General features: G+C 42.0%; 1 protein-coding gene across 1 annotated transcript in view; it reads left to right on the forward strand.

Moving 5' to 3' along the window:
• The first annotated feature begins 3,180 nt into the window (after nt 1-3,180).
• Nucleotides 3,181-21,456, forward strand: part of COL4A4 (collagen type IV alpha 4 chain) — a 103,226-nt gene continuing 84,950 nt past the window's right edge. The window contains exons 1-3 of the mRNA XM_080798555.1: nt 3,181-3,346; nt 4,479-4,521; nt 8,565-8,642. Of these exons, the coding sequence (XP_080654681.1) occupies nt 3,285-3,346; nt 4,479-4,521; nt 8,565-8,642 (183 nt within the window). The 5' untranslated portion in view covers nt 3,181-3,284. The remainder of the gene's footprint in view (nt 3,347-4,478; nt 4,522-8,564; nt 8,643-21,456) is intronic.

Raw genomic sequence — 21,456 nt, forward strand, 5'->3', positions numbered from 1 at the left:
ATAAATAAAATCTTTAAAAAAATTAAATTTATTTGGTTTTGGTGGATTACATACTACTTATCATTATGGCAAGCAAATTCAGACAAAAAGATTTTAAGACAGAGATTTGTGATCATAGGACATAAAAATCACTTAATTTATATACATATTTTTGTTGCAGAGAAGTATGATAGGATGATCAATATAAGATTTCCAAATATAAAAATATATTGCATTACAATATACGTGAGAGAGTGGAATGGAAATATGAATTCAAGAAGAAAAATGGTGTAAAATTTCTAGCTGTTAAAGAAGTTCTGTGCATGAATTTTAAACTGATGCTGGTGAGATCCATTCTTATGATGGTCCATCGGCTACATCTAGAATAGTGTTGCAGGGCACCTGGGTGGCTCAGTCGGTTGAATGTCCAACTCTTGATTCTTGAGCGTCTAGCTCAGGTCATAACCTCAGGGTTGTAAGATTGAGCCCTGCATTGAACTCCACACTCAGTGGGGATTCTGCTTGAGATTCTCTTTCCTTCTCTCTCTGCCCCTCCCCCACTCATCCTCTCTCTCTCTCTCTCTCTCTCAAGTAAATTAATAAATCTTTAAAAAAATACAAAAAATAGTGTTGCAACTGTTTTTATTTTATAGGTCACCATGTACAATGTTCCAAATTATACTTTGCAACTTTCTAAAGAGAAAATGACAATTTTTAGATGTTAATTTGGTTTAAAAAAAAAAAAAAGACGAGGTACGCATAATTTAAAAACAATTCCTGGGGGGATGAGAGCAGACATCAGCAGGCTGCCCTGCTTAGGTGTCTGTTGGAGAAGGTATACATATTAGAGTAAAAAAACCCTGGTTCTACCATTTATTAGCTCTGTGACTTTGCACCAGTTACTTAAATGGACCTAATTTGGTTTTCTTTTACAACAGAACCAATACTTTCCTTACTAAACTGTGGTGAAGTAAGTGACTCGATGTGCACAGCCCTCTTAGCAGAGGGTCCCTGATGTAATCAGCATGATTATCTTCCCCTCCATCCCCTTCATCCACTTCCCTCAAGGCTGTATGATCCCTCTTTCCATCACCCTTTTTATCCTTTCCTCCCTCACCCCATGTGTATACAAAATTAGCCTTATCTTATATCCTCTATTAAATATATTTGATTCGCATTCAAAAGGTCCCAAAGTATCTTCTGTAAATTCTCATCCAATGAATGAAAAAAAAATATATGTCTATGCTCCAAGCACTATTGTGGCACTAGAGATAACTGTGAATAAAAAAAAAGACAAAATCCCTATTGTCACAGGGCTTACTAAGTGCACAGTAATGAGGCTGCAATGGCACTCCCAATCAGCAAGGTCCTTTCACTCCCAAGAGACTAGTTAGATTTCTATGGATTGGTCCATCTGTCCATCCACCCGTGCACCCAACTGGCCAGCCATCCAATTACAAAATGTATTGAGAAACTCCTAAATGTTAGTGCCCTGATTTGGTGTTCTTGTTCTGAAAGTGACTGCAACAACACTCTGTTTTAATAAAATCCCTTTTTACACCCTTTATCACGATATGTATGGAGATTAATTGCATCATGTGTCTGTTTGGAGGTTAAAAGCAAATGTCCCTGTTTTCTTTAATTTTTGACTCTTTCCTATTTGTTTAAAATATCGAGTACCTTTTGAATGATTCAAGCCAATTTGTGTATTCCTTCCAAATCAATAATTTGTTTTACTGAGACTTGCTCCCAGAATGCAGCTTCAAAAAGTATTTAAAATGATGGATTTGGGGATGGGAAATGATTGGGCACTCAGCGGATTCTTCTCCTACTTGATTTTCAAACTGTATCATGGAATGTTCTCCCACCTACTTGGAAAACTAGACTCCCATAAATACAGCACTGAGTTAGTTTTATCCAGATTTTATCCAGAAATTTAAAAATAACTCCAACACTCCCAGTTTTCCTCTCTCTGCCCAATTCTCATTGGTACAGGTCTTCAGAGAAGCCAGAGTTTTTAAGATGAGGTATTTCAATTTCAAGACACTTCCAATTTCAAGACATTCCTTTAAGCCAGAGATCTTTTATCAAAGATAAAGAGGCTTGGAGTAAAAATATTTTTTTCTTTTTTTTTTTAATTGAGATAAAGTTCACAAAATAAAATTCACTGTTTGAACTCTTTTAAAGTTTATAATTCAGTGGTTTTTAGTGTATTCATAATGTTGCACAACCAACACCACTAATTCCAGAACATTCCATCACCTCAAGAAGAAACCCTGGACCTTCCAATTCTCTCCTCCTCCAACCCCTGACAATTACTGCTCTATTTCCTGTCTCCATGGATTTGCCTATTCTGGGTTTTTCATGTACATGGTATTATATAATATGTGACTTCCTTCACTTAATATAATGTTTTCAAAGTTCACCTATGTATCAGTACTTCATTCCTTTTTATTGCCAAATCCAATGTAGCACATTCTGCTTGCCCATTCATCAGTTGATGGATGTGTGTGTTGTTTGCACTTTTTGGCTACTCTGAATGTTTATGTACACATTTATGCATGAACATAGTGTCAGTTATCATGGTATATACCTAGGAGTGGAATTCTTAGATCATATGGTAATTCTGTGTTTAACTGTTTGAGGAACTGCCAAAATGTTTTCCATAGAAGTTGTACCGTTTTACATAAAAATATTTTTATACGTATTTGCTGTTGTGTGCAAAGTATTTCTTTCTATACTAAATGGTCCCTTTCCTAATTTCAAAAGGTGAAAAAACAACAAAATGAAACCAAACGAAACAAAAACTCACTTGAGGGAATTTTAACTTGGATTTTCAAGGGCAAATGTTATGTAGTAGAAAATGCTGCTTAACAACATGAAGCAATAATTTTTTATACAAGCATTATATACACCTTTTTTCACTTCTCAAAAATATATTTATGACATAAATAACTGGAAATTATTTTTATTTCTAAGAATGAAATTGATATTTATTTGTTTAATCATCACTAAGATTCTCATCAAAAAAATTGAATTCCCCTTTTAGAAAATATTTCCATTACTATGAATGATGAAAGTCATTGTTTTCAACATTATAATGCATGTTGTGTTTTAAAAGGTATCTTTATATTTAAAATGTTGTATCTTACATCCTTTTTTATATGTAATTTCACCCTGTTTTATATGTAACATATCCAGACTTTAAACCCAGGACATAGAACCTCACTTATAAGTCAGAGTCTTCTGGAAGAGAAGAGAAACCTGACAGAATTTTTTTTAAGTACCAAGACTTGAAGTAACCCATGCGCATGGCGTCAATAAGGTGCTCATTCAGGTGGATCAAACCCTTGGCCACAGATCCCTGGTGAGTGTCCTTAGTGTGATCACTTGCTTTTATTCAATAATTTCTCCTAACTGTTGGTTTTATAGTCATGAATCGTCTGAATGTTTCATGTGTCAAAAAGCCAAATTTTTCCAGAAATCTGTGCATTATGCCTGCTTTTTTCTGTGTGATTCGTTTTTATTAAACACCAATTCTCTCTGCTCTCCCTGAATCACACCACATCATCACCAATGGGAAAGACACTCATCTAAAGGCTGTAGATTGGTGCTCTCTTACTAGGTTTGCATAGTAAAAACTTTCCTGATGTCCAGTGCAGGAGGGGCCCTCTAACTAGCAGAGATACTAGAGGGCACTTCACTAGTATGGTAGGCAGGATAACAGCCCCTGAGGAGGTCCGCATCCTAGTCCGTGGATCCTGACAATATGTTCTGTTACAGGGCGACAGGGAATATGCTTGTGGATGACATTAAGCTTGCTCAGCATCGGACCTTGGGGAGATTATTCTGGGTTATCTGGATGGACCCAGTATAATCACAAGGGTCCTTAGAAGTGAAAGAGGGGGAAAGGGAGTAAGAGGCAAAAGCGATGGGACAATGGAAGCAGAGGCCAGAGGGATAGACAGCCATTGCTCGTTCTGAAGATGCAGGAGACCATCTGAACTACTTAACTCTTCCCTAACTGGTTCATATTACTTTCCTTCCCTTCCAAACGATCTCCCCAGTCCAGATAGGTTTTCTTCCCTCCTCCCTCCTTCCAGATGGTTCCACTTAACGTCATCCACTGGTCTTTGCACTGTCTCTGAACAAAGCTGCCTCCTTCCTTCACTCCTCTGCATTTCATCCAGAGAGTCGCCTCCCTTCCCTCAGCTACTTATCTGGGTCTCGCCTTCAGGGTGTCCCCAGGGCCCCAGACCCAGGGCCCCAGACCCAGTCCCCAGGGGACCCCACTAAATGGCTGTAAGTACTTCCTGACTGATTAGCAACAGGGAAGGTAATGATGACAGCCAGAGAGAGGATAACATTTATCTTGTCACAGATGACAGCTGCCTATTAGAAATAAAAAGAAGCTTTCTGGGATGTATTCCTTTGTTCTTTCTCTGTTTGCTTTGTTTTGCATGAAAATTAAATTAATCTCCTTTTTTGCTATTTCATAGGTCACTTATGTTCATCCTCTTTTCTGTACAACATGTATATGGGGTAAGTACATTAATTAGCTCTAACTACATGCATTACTCTCATTATAAATCTTTTTGTTTCAAACAAGCCACTCGGTGGGACTCAGTTTTCTCATCTGCAAAGTGAAGGGTTGGACCAGGTGAACTCTGAGGTTTCTTTTCTATTTTACAGTCAAGACTACTTAGCAAATAATTGCCCGCGTATTGGTGATTTCTTTATTTTATGACATAATCTTTTGTTAAAATCTTTTTTGTTTTTGTTTTTGTTTTAATTTTTTGTTTTGTTTTGTTGTTGTTGTTATTGTTGTTGGAGAGGGGCAGGAAGCAGCTGGGTCACTTCAAGATTAAATCAAGAAATACAAGATTAAATGTGAACATTCTGACTCTGGAGAAAGAGAAGCCTAGAATATTCTGTAACAAGATCTCTTTCTTCTGCTTCCTCACTGAGGAATCAGAGTTACTAAACCCCACCCCAGGCGTTTCTGGGAAATCACACCACGGACCGCCTGTAAGGTAGACCTTGAGACAACCGCATGGGTTCAGTCACGATAGAGCACATCTCCATCTGTCCATCCTCTCTAGCTTGGATTTATCCAATCCAATTTCTGTGATTATTTAAGTTAATAACATAGGTCTTTTCAAAGCCAGTCAAAATAGGAAGTTGCCTTCTGGTCTCCTTTTCCTACCAGTCAGGAACAGAAAGTGCAGGTGTCAGGGAATCAGAGCTCTCCCCAAGCAGGCATAGTTCACATGCATTTGAGAGCCTCATCTGAAATAATGAATGGAAACCCATTGAAATATATATATGTCTGGATTTTTTTACCTGATTTCTCCATGTTTATTTCTGTATTATATTATTTTTTTCCTATTGTAAGAGTCAACAGAGTCTTAAATTTCACTTCCTTTGTTTCTTATGCTCCATATGAGTGAATAAAATTCTTGAACCGGACTGTTCTAGCCTGGACCCTCCTAGCAGGTTGTGCTGTACAGAGGTTTTAGAGATTTTGCCCCAAAAGTAGCTTATACTGTAGTTGGGTTTGAAAGGTGGTGATGTAAGTCAATGCAGTAGCTACGAAGGCAATTTGGCATTATCCATCTGAATTGCAAATACATAATCCTGCTGAACATAGGTATTTTCCTTTTTGGAATTTGTCACACATATTTATACTGACTTGGGCATAAAGAAAATGCCCGGGAATACCGGCTGCAGACGAGCGTTCAGTAACAAGAGAAGGGAGAGATAGCTAAACACCCATCAAGAAGGTCTGGTTAAACAAGCTATAGTACTTCATGTGATGGAGAGGGGTTCTGTTAAATTGGAATGATTTTGAAGACGTCTGATTAAGAAAACAGAAAGGTACAGAGAAATACACCCTTTGGGTTAAAATAAAACAAGACCAAAATGGCCAAAGAGTGCATCTGTGTGCGTGTACATATGCCTGGGTGTATATGTGGGTATGTGTGTGCGCGTGTATGTCTGCATGTGTGTGTATGTGTGTACATGTGTGCGTGTATGTTTACGTGTGTGCACATATGTTTGTGCATGTACATGTATGCGATCATGGCATGAACATGCTCGTAACTAACCAGACCCTGAGTGAGAACAGTGACTGCCTCTCCTGAGTTGGAAAAGAAAATTTCTTCTTCCATTATACTTTTGCCCTATTTGAACTTTTAATTTTGTGCAAATGTTGTTTTTCAAAAAAAAGAAAAAATAGAGGAAGAAATGTAGGACTGTTATTAATCTAGAAATTAATAACTTCTTAAACATTTTATTCAAGATAAATTTGTTTAAAAATATCTGAGATAAAATGGATAGGAACTTTTCCATTTTCCTCTTTGAGGGGTAACATTAGTTTTTGAGAATGCCAGTGTGTTCCTGGTGAATATGGTTTATACTTTGAATGTTGCCTTGTCTGGGATATGTTCTTTATCTTTTTCAAATGGGTTTACATGATCTGTTTTTGAGATGCAGCTTCTTCCTTTACAAATGCCTCCCCCTTTTAAAGTGGCATTTATTGGGAAACATGTAACATAGAAGAACTTCACAGACTAAAATTATCTCTTGCCTTTTCTCTTATCAGTACTAGTCAAAGCTTTATATGCAACTATTTCTTTTTCTTTATTTGAATCTGCTAACTTATCTAATTTATTTTAAAACGATTCTTTCCTGAAATGTAATTTTGCTACAAACATCTCTGTGATGCTTGGCACACAGTTAAGTAAAAAAAAAAAAAAAAAAAAAAAAAGCCAAAACAAACAAACAATAAGAGAACAAACTTGCCTTTATTATCAAGCCAGCTAATCAACGAACCTTCTTTTTCTGGTTGTTTTGATATCTCACTGAACACATAGTAATGAATCCCAACCTTAAGTGAACCCAAGTGTTCAGACTAGTTATTTTAAGTGTTTTCATGCTGTCCTGGACCTGGGCTATTTCTTTTTTTTTCACCTTATCACAGTTTTGAACTTGATGTTTCTGCATTCATAGATAACAATGTGACTCAAGCCTCAAGAGGTATATATTTCTGAAACTTCAAATACCTTCTTTAACTTAACTCTTGTCAAGGTTTACATTCTTATATACTTTCAATGACTCTAAGGAGTTTTGTTTAAAAGAATGTCTTTTTTATTAATGCTCAATTTAAAGATTTTTCTTTTGGATTGCCTCTGAGTATATTTTCCCATAAAAAAGAGGTCTAAATTGTGTGATTGAAAAAAAATGCATTTTGGATAGACTCTTTTCCCTCCCATACATATATTCATATACATGTGTATGTATACACATGTATATATTCCCATGTACACTACTCAGATGTATTTACATATATGCTTATGCACATAGGTGTGTATGTATGTATAGAGATCTCTTCATCAGAACTATAACTATTGGTTCAAATGTTTTATGTTCCCCGCCATACTTTGGCATAAAAGCTTAAATTTATAGCCTTGAGTGTAAGAGATCTATCAATCATAGAAATGTGTGGTTAATACATAAGAGTTGCAGTGAGGGCTGGACCAGCAAGATGATGAACTAGGCGAAGTTTATCCCTGGTGCCCTTCTGATATTCCTATCCATGCTCTCAACTCCTAGCATCTGGAGCTGCTTTTGTCACTGTTCCCTCCCAACCCACAGCCCCAGGCTCTGAAGGAATGCTCAGTGTCCATTGTCAACGCAGGTGCCTCATGGTGGCTGTTTTGTTGTTAAGGGGTCAACTTATGGAAACAGTTACTCTGGGATTATGCTTTTGTACCGAAGTGACAGATGACTCTGGATACAGACAATGAGGATTTGTGAGAACAAGGGGCTGATTCTTCCCAAAGGGTGTGTGTGTGTGTGTGTGTGTGTGTGTGTGTGTGTGTGTGTTTGGGGGGAAGCATGAACATTAAGAAAATATGTGAGTATGGAGTAACTCTTTAAAGAAAATTTTGGAGAGAAGTTAGGGGGAAGTGGAGAAAGAGCCCAAATGATTCAAATTCAAGAGCTTTCTGGTTGAGAGACACATTAGAAGAACCTTCTTGGAGTTTCAGCAACTTGCAGGAAACAGTTGTCACGTGAAGTCCACAGCTGTGACTACAGCAGTGACCACGAAGGACTCAGTGTTCTTGGAGGGGAAGCAAGAGGATCCTAAAAAACAGCCGAATTTATAATCTAAGTGAGACACCATTGTGTGCTTACAGTCTTCCTAACCATATTACTTATACTCTAAGATTATGCGCAACTTAGTAAGTGATATCTTGCTAGGAGAGAGACATTGCAGAAGATTCTGGCCAGTGAAAAGTGGGTTCAGAAGCAGGCTTTTTTTTTTTTTTCTTTTTAATGCTAACTCACATGAACTTTTATTTTGCTCGCATAATCATCTTCCCTCTTATCAAGCCACAGTGTAATTTCTTTGCCTTTTTATATATCAACATTAGCCTTTTCTTTTCACAAATCCAAAGGTCAAAATATACTATGGAATTCTCATGGGTTAGGGAAAGCAAGGTGTTTGTTATAATGTACACAACGGGTACCCAGCAAAGTGAAGAATACTGCTTTACTAAACCAGATGCTTCACTTTCCAGAGTGGAAAGAAGTTTGTGGGTCCTTGCGGAGGAAGAGATTGCTCAGTGTGCCAGTGCTTTCCTGAAAAAGGGTCTCGGGTAAGTGATATAAAAATCCTCATGGCCGGTGGGAGGGAGAGATGGGGAGTTGCTAATCAAAGGGCATAAAGTTTCAGTTGTGCAAGATGAGTATGCTTCAGAGATCTGCTCTACAACATCTTCCTACAGCCAACAAAAAATGTAATGTTCACTTAAAAATTTGTGGCAAGGGTAGATCGCATATTAGGTGTCCCTACCATACTAACGTTTTTGAAAAAGACCCACATGGACAGCATACTGGAATTTGAGCCCTTGTGAATGCTTCATACTAAGGAGTCACAGATTCTTAGCATGTTCTGGTAATTGTCAGTGTTGATAGGTTTCACAATTGAAGTTCTGTATATCCTAATAAAAGATCCCAATTATATTACACTATGTGTCATGCTTGGAAATGCAAACTGTGATTCACCCAGTGTTTTCTAGTCTTGTGAACTGCCTTATGCAAAAAGGGTCCTCGTGTCAAATGGTCCATACTTGGTCACCACCATCTTGAAACTCAGTTTGCATATCAGCATTTTAAAGGCTCTGAGAAGTACTGCAGTGAGGGGGGGATGGTATAGCCAAGACTTTTTTGGAAAGTATCTATTGAGATCACATGGAATAGTATTCTATAGTTGAAGTGATAGCTGCTTCTCCTGTGCCAGACACTGTTCTGTGTTCTGAAAGTTTTTCAGCTCTCTGGCTCCTCATGACAACTCTCTTACTATCTTATCATGCAGAAGATTTAAGCTCAGAGAGGTTTAGTGTCTTGATCAAGTCCACCCGGGATGGCCCCCTGGGTGACTGTGCAAGATTCTCTATCCTGCCATGTACAATAGGCCTCTTAGCTACTGTGTTTCAGGTCATTTGAACATTTATGGACTTCTCCCTTATATTCCGACAGCAGCAGTTGGCCGCCCACTAACTCATTTGTGCTGGAGCATTAGATCAAACAATCCTTCTGATTTAAAATACTCCCACAATCTCACAAGAAAAGAGCATGCTTCAGAAACTTCAGACAGTTTTTTTGAGTCAGAGCAATGATTCTGTTGGAACGTGTCTACATCAATCCTATAGAGCATGACACTCAAAAAGCACAATTCAGTAAAGATCAGTCTACAAGGATGCAAAACATCTCCCAAGAGAAGGGACCTTATATTTTCCCCACAACTTCACTTTATCTGCACACGATACATGGGCAATATGTCAGAGGCTCCTCTGTTCGGCTCTTTCCCTGAAAGCTGCCACCCTGTTGAGCTTCTGCTCTGGCAAGTCCCTTTCTGTTCAAGACGCCTTGTTTCTTTAGTACTTCCTGAACTTTGGTGCTCAGAATTTATCTTGAGCTTTTCCAAGTTGTCTTCATGATATAATTTAAAAACAAAAGGGGCAAACTTCTAGTTTTAAAATAAATAAGTCCTGGGAAAATACTGTAGAGCATGGTGACTGTAGTTCATAATACTGTTTTGTATATTTGAAAGTTGCTGAGAGTAGATTTTAAAAGTTCTCATCCCAAGGGGGGAAAAAAAAAAAAACCCCAGTAGCTGTGTGATGAGAGATGCTAAGGAAATGCGTCATGGTGATCATTTTGCAATATACACATGTATCAGATTTTGATGCTCTATACCTGAAACTAACATAATGTTATATGTCAGTCATAGCTCAATAAAAAATTCTTTTAAAAACTAAGGATGTCTAAAGCTAGCAAACTAGGAAGTACTTAAGCCTCTTTTACATAAATGTAAACATTATTTGGGGGTGAGGGAAGCCTGGATTTCACATGAAATTTTTTGATAAAAACATATGAAGACCATGTAAATGAGAAGAAAAAGAAACCAGTGCATCTAAATATTAAGACCCTTTGACTTTGAGACCCAAGAAGAATGGATCGATCAGCTTTAGGAGAGGAAGGGGACGGGGACACCAGAAAACAAAGGAGTAGTTGCTTGGATAAAGCTCTGATTTAAATGAGGCTGAGAGTTATTTTTAGTAGGGACATTTAGTGATGTCTAGAGAGATTTTTTGGTTATCACAGCTGGGTTGGGGGGCGCTACTGGTGTTTAGTGGGTATAGGCCCAGGGTGGTGCTCAGCATCTGCAATGCACGGGCCAGCCCCTACCCCCAAAACTTACCCGTCTCCAAATGCCCACTGTGCTGAGGGCGGGAAACCCTGCTTGAACGCTGCCACAGCTATGTGAGGCTGCTTTGACACAGTTTCATGTTTCCCTGCAAAGCACCTGAATTTCCATTTGCTAGTGTGTTGAAGAGGCAGGAGCCCCGCCCTGGTAGCTGACTTCAGTTGCAGCGTCTGACCCACAATCACGAGGGGATGACGACACTCAGATTCAAACACCAGACCTTCGTCATAACTTTGTGAGCTCGGGGCACCCGAGCCTCGGTTTCCTAGTATTCCCACTATTAGTCCTTTCTCTCATGTTTCCTGGGATGTTTGGCAGACATAAGCAATGCACCTGGCGTCCCATAACGCAGTGTCCGGGGCCAGGGGTTGCGAGGGCTGACGGGCCGGGCCACACTCTGGCGTCCGTGTCCCCATTCCTGTGTGGTCAGGGAGAGCAGAATGCACACCGGTCCACCTCTGCCCTTTCCAGCTAGACGGCCCCCACGTGCAGGCTGCGAGTTACTGGCGGCGGTTTCCAGCTGGGAGTCTGGGAGCTCGGCTTGTGCGTGACTGGGAGGTGGTATGGGCGTGAGGGCTCCCAGGGGCTCAGCAGTCAGCCAACTCACATACCATCTCGGGGCTGCAGTGACAGCTCAAGGGGGGCTAGAGAAACAGGAATAGACCCAGTTTCGCAGGGTTGAGGAGCCGCCTAAGGGGGCAGAGCCCGTGAGTGGCACAGCCAGGCATTCCTCAGAAGGAAATTATTCCCCTTTTCGGGGTGAATGCCTGAGTGAGTAGTTTAAGCCCCGATCAGAACTGCTGTGTCTGGAGCAACTGCTGGGAAGCCAGGCCGGCCCCGTGCCCTGGAAAGGCGGGGGTTAGGGCTGGAACCGGGGACCCACGTGGGAGTTTGAGGTGGAGCTGGGGTGTATCTGGGGCAGGGAACCAAGGACTGACAGTTCTGACAAAGTGAAGTTCAGCTGCATCCATGGACCGTGGAGGCCCCTAGTCGCTTCACCGTGTTTTTCCACCAGCCGTCCCTGCTGCTTTCCTTTCACCCCCTCCCCCCCTCCCCCGCCCCAGCTGCATCTGTTGAGCCAGTCACTCCTTTGAGCATAATCTGAACTTCTCCCCTGCCTACCCCTTTCTGGAATGTCTTCCCACTTGCACTCAGCCTCTGTCTTTCCTTCTGTCCCCAGAGGAGCTCTGTGGAGACCCCAGCCCTCCCAAGGCATCCCCTCCAACTCCCCCCAGCCAGTGCAGATGCCCCTGGTGGGGACCCCGTTCCCTTCCCTCATACTGCTCATACCTGGGCCTGCAGCTCTGTTTGGGTGTGAGCATGAATGCCCTTGACCCTCTTGCTGAGATCATAAGCACACCCTCCTTCAAGGTGCTCGTATGGACACACGTACAGTGTTGATGTTGGCTTCTGGCCCACAGTGGACACCCTAGAATTGAAGCTGCTTACTTGTGTTTCACCTCTTAAGAACTGGGGGTCAGTTTCTTGTACTGCTTCGAGATGATAACGTTACATAGTACATTAAGACAGGTAGTCATAAATCAAATACATTAAAACCAGACTCCAGCCTGGGCAGGATCGGGAGCTTGGGTGGGTAGTCATGCTGTCCTAGAGCATGCCTACAGGGACACCTACCGTATCTGAATGGGGGGGATCAGAGTTAGCAGGGAGCCCCTCACCCCAATCCTCCCCACACCCACACACGTATATCTTTAAGCCTGTTACTAAATGCATAATCTCATGTAAGTTCAAATTCCCTTGTGGTTTCAGGATGGGCCAGAAATAAGTGCCTTGAGCAGTGGCAGCAAACAGCCCTTTAAGGGCTCAGGACCATCCTGGAAAGAGCTCCAGGTAGAGGGTGGGAGACTGGAATGCCTATGGCTTCTTCTTTGGGGTTCAGAGTCTCAGCTGGAGAATAAGTGTTTGTCCTGTGGGGCTGATCCTGTCCTCCCAGCCCTAACAGCCTCAGGTTCTGTGATGTGGGCGTGGCCTTTTACATGTAACAGCTATATAATTGGCTTCCAAAATATTTTGCGACTATGCCCTAACATCTCCCCTAACTTCATGGTAGTCCCTCTTTAAGGACATGAATAAGGTAGCATTGGGCAAGATTTTAAGGTTTTCTTTACTAATTTCAGCGGAGGAATCTTCACGTTTTTGATGGCTGCCTCCTTGCAAGGGAAATTATGTGTCTTTACAGAATAGGATGGGACCTTTTACAAGTTCCACTTTAGTAACTAGAAGGATACTAAAGACTCTTTCTACAGCTTTTTCCAGAATAAAATATATATCCATACTGTCTTTTGTTCAAGGGAGTCTAGCAGCTGTTGAACTGTTAACTGTTATAGTAAGAACTTTATAATTTGGTGGTTTTTATACAAGGGGTCAAAGAGCTTAAAACTCAAGACCTGTGTTAGTTTTTGCGGTTTGAAAGCTAAAATCACACATTAGCAAATCAGTGTTTCCTATGGGAATTTTAAATCACAAAAAATGTACAAGTATTTTTCCCCACAATCCCATTCATTTGTCCCACACACTCCTAAGAGCCTGCATTCCATGATAAAAATGGAATTTGCTTGGGGGATTTTAATTATTAACATTTTTCATTGTTAAATTATTTGCACACAAAGTTCTAGAGCTCTATCTCTTTATCCCTCACACAGCTGTATTCTAGTACACTGTAGCCTGATAAATGGTACAGAGCAATTAGTTTTAGATCCCAAAGTTCCCATAACTCACTTATGCTATATTTTCGTGTGGGCCGATTCCAATGACAACTGACAAATTTGATCTGTCACGAACCCCTTAGATTTTTGGTTCTACTTTCTTCTCTTCCTTCCACATCTTTCTCTTCCAAGAACGCACTCCCTAGCTCATGTTGTCTCTGTTGGAGAATTCTCTGAGAAATGAAGCCATGCCTCAGGGAAGTCTCAGGGGCTTTCAGGGGACAACAGGTAACTCGAGGGTGGGGCCCTGGGAGGGGATATTGGCCTTGGGGACCTTAGGGAGCTATATAGTGCATTAGTCACTGAAAGGCATCAGGACCCAGAACTGGAGAAAATAGTGTCTACAGAACAAATTTCCCAGTACAATTTAGCTCACCAGCTGTTTATGACTTTGGCTTTGCTTGTTGAATGTTCCCCTGTCAGGAATAGTAACCTTGATTTCTGAAGAATGAAAAATTTGCAGACGTGAACAGAATAGATCTTCAGCTGGAGGGAGTATTTCTGAGCAGGGCGTGGGAAACCAAGTGGGGAGAGTGAGGATACATGTCTATCATTTTATACTATTTGGTCTATTAATAATCATAGTTACAGTAGTAGCTTGTGTCCATATACAAGAATGACTCCAACTAACTAACGTGGCTGTCAGTATGCTGACAGAGCGCTCTCTCTCTCTCTAAATCTAGTATTTGTGCTTGAGAAGGCAGGAGAGAAAACCAGCTTATATTTGGCTATTATGTGGTAGAACATGTTTTTCCAAACAGGCCAGGTGTGCCGAAGCTCACCGGGGAATCCTAGTGGCGGTGTGGTTGTGAAGGTAGGTTTTGGCGTATCTGCCCTGATCAGTCACCTCATTAAATGGCCAGTGATTTGTAGCAGAGCCTTTGGCCTCCGCATGTGGAGTTCAATTCCATAGCAACGAAGACTGCTGAGCTCTGCGACCCAGCATGAGCTGAGGCCAGGCGGCCGCAGAGCTCAGCAAATGTGGGGACTGCGCTGAACTTGAGAGGATCAAGGTCATTGCCAAAAGGGAGACAGTCTTGTTGGTGGTGAGAAATAAGGGCCAGCAATACAGGTGCTTCCCAAAGCAGGCCATATTCCCTGCAGGAAAACGGGAAATAGTATTTGTAGCTCTAGAAAACCTCTCTAGGGCAAGGGTAACATCTGACTAAATTAATTAAAATGCTGAATTACAACGAAAGTTAAAGTAGATTTCTCCTTTCAAATACTATTTTCAGTAAGTTGCCAAGAAATCCCTGGGGGAAACAGCTATGCCTCAAAGGTGCTGATTTTTTTCATTCCTCTGTCCTAGGAGCTCATCTGCAATTCATTCAGCAGACGGCCTTTCATTCATCCCACTCATTCATAGTCATTGAGCATTTGCCCTGTACCTGCCATCACGAGGCTTTGATGAGTAAGAAAAGGTCCTTGTGGCCTGGAACTCAGAGACCAGCAGAAGGGACCTAGAAGCACATTTGGCCATTATTTCTGGGTGCCCGAGGAGTGCCAGGCACTGTTAGGAATTTGGGGTGCATCAGAGTAAGAACAGAGAGAAAGCAAGGATCTCTACCTGGGATAACTTGATGCCCTAATTCGGTTCTGTATGAGAGCCGGTGGGCGGGCGGGTGAGGCGGAGACAGCAGTGGAATCAGAGACCATCTGGCAGCATGTCCTGTCAGTCCCTAGGGCAGCCACAACAAATTACCACATGCTTGGTGGCTTAAAACCACAGAAATGTGTCTTCTCGCAAATTCTCGAGGCAGAAGGGCACAGGCAAGGTGTTGCCATTGCCATACTCCCTCCACAGGCAAGAAGGGAGGCTCCATTCACTGCCTCTTCCAGCTTCTGTGGGGACTATCAGCATTCCTTAGCCTGTGCCCGTGTCACTCCAACCTGTCTGCACACCGCACCGCCTTCCCCTCTGTGTATTGGTGACGAATCTTCCTCTGTGTCCCAGGACCCATCAGATAATCCAGGACCAGCTCCTCCTCTCAAGGTCCTTAATGTCAGCACCTCGTTTGCCATCTTGCGGGCTTTCCACAAACCCCGGGGTTAAGATGTGGACATATCTTCTTGTGGACACCATTCAACCCACTGCAAGTGTCTGGGCTGAGAGAACAGCCTCTGTTCGGTCCTGAAGGGAGAAGGCGATGGGCTGGTGTGTTTGAGGAATCATAAGGAACCAGAAAGCTTTGGCTGTGGTAGGTGAGGGAGGAAGGGACATGAGGTACAGTGGGAAAAGCTGGCACAGGTTCTCTCCAGGTAACAAGGAGGGCTCTGAAGGATTTTGAGGAGTGTGGAAGCATGTTGGGTATGTGTTGTAAAAAGATCATTCTGGCTGCCGTTTGGAGGATACAGGGAGTGTACGTGGGGGGCGGGGGACAGTGTTAGGAAAACCTGTGAGGTTTTCATCCCAGATGGGAGGTGAGGTTGCTTAGCAAGGGGGTGCGTGAAGAGGTAGGGGAAGCAGATGGGTGGCAGGGATATTTGGGAGGCAGGATGGATAGGAACAAGGAGGACAGTGGAGGAAGGCAAGCGAGGTGCGAACAGCTGTACAGGGAGTGCAGTATGACCAAGGAGCACATTGAGGGACATGATCGTGGGTCTGCAAGTCCCATTTTGGATTTGTAGAGCTGGAGGTCAGTTGAATACGGCCAGGGTTCCACACAGAAGTCTGGGCTAGGGAGGGAGGTTGAGGGCTTGGTTGTTCAGCATTGGATGCCATTAACTCCATGGAAAAGGTCAAGTTTGCCCAAAAGAAAGTGAGAAGAGGCCGGGGCAGCCCTGTGGAGCTTCTAGGGGCTTCTCTGCAGCAGGAGGAAGGGCGTGGGCACAGAGGACACAGGAGAAAAAACACGGAAAGGACAAGGTGCAGGGATACTGAGAAAACAGAGCAGGGGCCAGCTGGTTCCAGCTCCTCAGGGAGACCACTGGGAGCTCCCCACAGTGTCTCATTCAGTTCCCACAGCAGAGGTATGATGCTGGGCTGCTCTTCCGCCATTTTTAAAGATGGGGAAGGCACTCTTCAATAACCAGGTTCAAGAGGTGATTTATTTATTGCTCAGCAGCAAAGCCCTATCTTCTGGTTCTCAGAGCAGGGTTCCTTCCACCACACCATGCAGCCTCTCAAGAACACAGCTGGGAATCCTGAGTCAGTGGTACTCCTGGCCGAATGGACCCGTTGATGCTCTCATTAACAAATGAGGTGATCCAAAGGTACAAGAAGACACTCTGCCACCGCAGTCCAGTCTCCTTGGACTGTACTCCTTGAATAACACCTTTTCATTATTTAGTTTTATAACCCTTCATGATATCCAGCACTTTTTCCCATTATAGGGGGAGACCTGGTGGCACTTATATTAAGATCTCTGTTACACGTGGAGGCCTGTTCAAGGCTTTAGGTGATGCTGTAGTGTCACCTAGTGGATCATTCTTTGAATTACAGCCAAGCTTGGAAAAGGCAGGAGGGGTGGCGCTGAATTGTGCGTTTGAATCAGAAAGTCTTAATCCATTCAGTATTCCCTGAGTTCGTGTTTAGAATGTACACCGTGCCAGGCAGTGGCCACGGTTCTGGATTGGTAATAAAATGTACATGGATTCCTGGCCCCAAAAAGCTTACCGGAAGACATCACCCCAAGCAGATATTCTTTAAAGTAACATGCATGAAACAATAATGAAAAATAGGTGATGAGTCTTTTTAGGTGTTATTTTAGGGTGGACAGAAGGGTTTGTGCAACAGTGAGATTGATCAGAACTGGGGTGAAAAGAGAAGAAGCAATTGAAGTCTGAGGACCTGAGTTCGAATCTTCGTTTCCCCAGGCGATAATCAAGTGGTCTCTGTCTCTCTGAGCCTCAGTTTCCTCATTTGGGAAACAGAAAAAGAGCTATAGGGTGGCTTTCTGCTTTATGGATGTAAGGATTCCATGAGACGAATGCACGGTGCTGTGTTGGTGCCTAGAACAAGTGTCTTCCCTGCCACCACCACCATGATGGTTTGGGTTGGGGGAAGGCCGAATCTGAGCTACAGATGCAGAAAGGGTGCCATTGCTTCAGGCAAACAGGAGGCATATGTGTGATTGGAGCAGAAGGTGTAGGTATGGAAATGACAGGGAGTAGGTTTGGCTGGGGTGGTGAAGGGCAGACTGTCCCCATGATAGGGGGTGATGAAAGCAGTGACAGGGGCAAGAGAAGACTGCAGAGGAGTTGGCAGTTGTCTGTAGAAGTGTGTGGAAGCCCAGGGTAAAGGAAAGGAGGGAGGCTGGTGCTTGGGTAGCCCATGCGAGATGACAAGACCAAGACAGGGAGTCTCTGCAGGGGGATGACAGTAAGACACATGAGATTTAAGTCAAGGAGTGTAGGGTGGCTTTGGCCACAGGGTGGACATGGAGAGCGAGGGAAAGCTGACAGCCATGCAGTGAGCTTACCGGATGGAAGGAAAAAGTTGCCATCTGTTGGGTCTGGGAAGAGGAGGGCAGGGAAGCTAGTCTGGGAGTGATGTGCTTGGCTTCTCATGTGATGAGTGTGAGGGAGGAAGGTTCAAGAAAGGTCTAGAAAACAGTTTGAGATTGATAGGATTTGAGAATGACAAAAATAGAGGCCTTTAGTTAATTTGATGAATACTGCTGTTTCCTAAAGAAACTTTACAAAAGAATGTAGAGTACATTGGGATAATTTTCTTTTAAGTTTAAAAATAAGATGAGGCTGGAGGTAATGGACATGTCACTGCAGGTGTGGTGTGAGTAGGGGTTGGTGGAGGGACCCTCCACTGTGCCAGGCTGAGGTGTGGGAAGAGGAGTGGTTTGGGGAGCGACTGACTGATGCAGGTATGAGGCAAGCCTACTAGATATGGGAATCTGAGTAAGTTATACCCCTAAATAGGCTTTTCTCATCCATTTGGGGATACTAATTCACATTTCTCGGTGTTGGTGGATGGCTTAAATGAAGCAAGGTCTGGAGAGTGACGGGCACACGACTGGACTCCATAAACAAATTCCTTCCCTTCCTGGACACTTTGATGATGACTGTCATGGTCATAGAGACAAAGGGTGATTTGGAAATGTGTATGTAATTAGTATAATAAAAATATCTTTCATAGTCATTTGTTCACTCACTAATGAATGAATGAACAGACATACGTTTGTACTTCTTTGCACTGATTCAGTTTCTGGTTGGGAAGGAACAGCGAGCTGTCACAGACGAAGCGTGAGTGTATATGGGCTTGTAGTTGTCTCTCTGTCATTATTTCTCCCAAACCTCATACTGCTAACATGACAAGTTTCTTAGATTTTTGTCATTCCCTTAAGGGTTTGCTCCCTAGGAGCAAGCACATCAGTGGCAGCCCAAAAGGCTGAGTTGGAAGATTTTGGTTTTTAAAAATGTACGTATTCTCTCATCTATTGATCTGTTCTACCAAGTTGTGGAATCATAATGATTTGGTCTTCACCCTGCTCCAGAGCCGTGCCTGACAGAGATTCACAAGTGACAGAATCCTAAAGGAATGCCCTGGCCACAGAGGGCTGGGTGACTCTGTCTGTTCCGATCACCTTCATCAGCTCTTTGAACAGCTGGCCCGAGAGCCTACTGCTCCTGGCAGCCTCAGGAGGGAGGCACGTAGGGCAGGTCTGATGATACGCCATCAACGTGGGCTTTGAGGAGGATGAAGAGGATGACCTGTGCATCACAGGGCATTCTGCAGGTTCCTCAGCAGGCCAGACGACGGTCATTTCTGGATTCAGGGAATCTTTATTGATTTCACTGTCTCTCACTTGAAAGTCATAAGCCACAGAGTCATTTCTGTGCACACAGTGGCAAAAAAAGAAAAAAAGAAAAAAGAATTTAAAAAAAGGAAAGGAAGGAAGGAAAATGAAGAAAAAAGTTAAAAAATTAAGAAAGAAAGATCAGTAGATACATCAGGGAAACTACATCTGAAAGTCAGTTATTCCACGGGGTGTTTCTTTTTTCCTTTTTGCTAGCCTGAATCCAGTGTAGCAATCCACCGCATATCATGTTATTGTTCATGGGTGAAGGGCACGTAGTTAGGAGCAAAATATTTCTTTAAAATTCTTTTTTTAAGATGCAAAATTCTTTTGATTATTTAATGATCCTCTGGTTATAGAAACATCGCTTACGGGCTTGTTATTTATGTCTGTTCATCCTAAAGTTAATTCCATTATAGTCTTATATATGAGTGAGCTCAAATATTTACTTGTACTTTATAGTTTTTTTAACTGACCCCTTTTTAAAATATGAAATAGTTTAAGAGGATTAGAATTATCCTCTACATTGCTGTGAATAAATTATTTACTCAAATTAGATGAACTAGCAATGACTATTTCAAAGAGTGGTGTTTGGAAAAATTTCATGAGCAGCTTTCTGACAGATTTATTATTGTGATACAAGGTTTAGTGTATTTCTTTTCTTTTTTTTAAGATTTTATTTATTTATTTGACAGACAGAGATCACAAGCAGGCAGAGAGAGAGGAAGGGAAGCAGGCTCCCTGCTGAGCAGAGAGCCCAATGCGGGGCTTGATCCCAGGACCTTGGGATTATGATCTGAGCCGAAGGCAGAGGCTTTAACCCACTGAGCCACCCAGGCGCCCCGGTTTAGTGTATTTCTTTAAAAAATTTGTCCTATAATGAATTACCTATTAATGTGAAAAATAAAAACAACACTAAAAGTTAAACAAACCACAGTCTTCCCCAGTGGCTGCAAATAAATAAGCATTTAATACTTTACGCTAGTTTTTCCACCTATAAAATAGGGGTTATATTTGCCATTTAATATGGTTGAAATGTGGTATAACATCACTGTGTTTCACCTTAAGAAGAAGTTACAAATATCGTTGCAATTAGGGCCATTGCTCATGATGTGGGGTTGTGCTCCGCTCACCTTAGTGTGGAATCATTGACTATTTCACTGTTCGTGTTCTATTAAGTATTTATTGTCCTTCCTATCATCATAGTCTTGGGCACACAGCCTGTGCCCTCCAGGAGTTCATGGTTAGCAGTTGTGGGGTTGAGGGATAAAGAGATGGTCACTGTAATAGACGATGGGTGTTATTATAGAAGCATCTTCGAGAACCATCTAGTTCTGAAGGATGTGTGAGGGGAGGACAGGAGGTTGGAAAGTCTTTCCATGGGAGCATTAAGAGGTAATCTTAGGAGTGAGAGGGACATTTCTGGGACAGGATACCAAGTCTGTGAAAGAACAGAGCTTATTCAGAAAGGGCAAGGAAGTCAGTGTAACAGATCAGGGTGAGGGTGGGGGGGCAGTGAGGAAGGACACGGGGTTCAGAGATGAATAATGTAAATAACCATTCCTTGTTTTATTTTATTTTAAAAGCTTTTTAGATGGCAACTTCTCAAATCAGGACCCATTTATATACTGAGCAGTGTTTTATTATTCTTACCACCATGGGAAACATTTCCACTCCTTTTTCTTTCTCTCCCTAAAGTTCCATTAGCTCACCGGATCCAGTCTTGCGCGTCCAGAATGAAACGCATTAAGGAGATTTATAGGCAGTTAATTGACTGTCTCTTTCTCAGTTACCCTTTTATGTTTAAACGTATATTTTGTTGTTTCTAAATGTTACATTATTGTAAAGTACAACATTCACAAAAGTAATTTAGGAGTTTTCTTTGGTAAATTACCTGTAAGATGAAAAGATAATTCCCAAACTTAATGAAAAAGCAGTTAATTTCCTGAGTCTTACATTCAGGAAATCTTACCAAGTAAGAACAATTAACATAGGTTTTTTAAAAAAGGGAGCTGAAGTCATTATTTATTCTTTTAGATTGTTGTTTACAGTTTGTGCAATATTTAAATTGATATGCCCTCAAAATGCCCCCAAATGATTTGTTCCTGTATAATTACATTTCATATTTTATTGTTGTCTGTTTTATAATACATATTTATAGATTTAAGCTTCCTTGAAAATTCTAAGCTTTTAGTATTTTGATGGATACTCAATAAATAGT

This window comes from Martes martes (genome assembly GCF_963455335.1).
Source record: "Martes martes genome assembly, chromosome: 3".
Taxonomy (NCBI): domain Eukaryota; kingdom Metazoa; phylum Chordata; class Mammalia; order Carnivora; family Mustelidae; genus Martes; species Martes martes.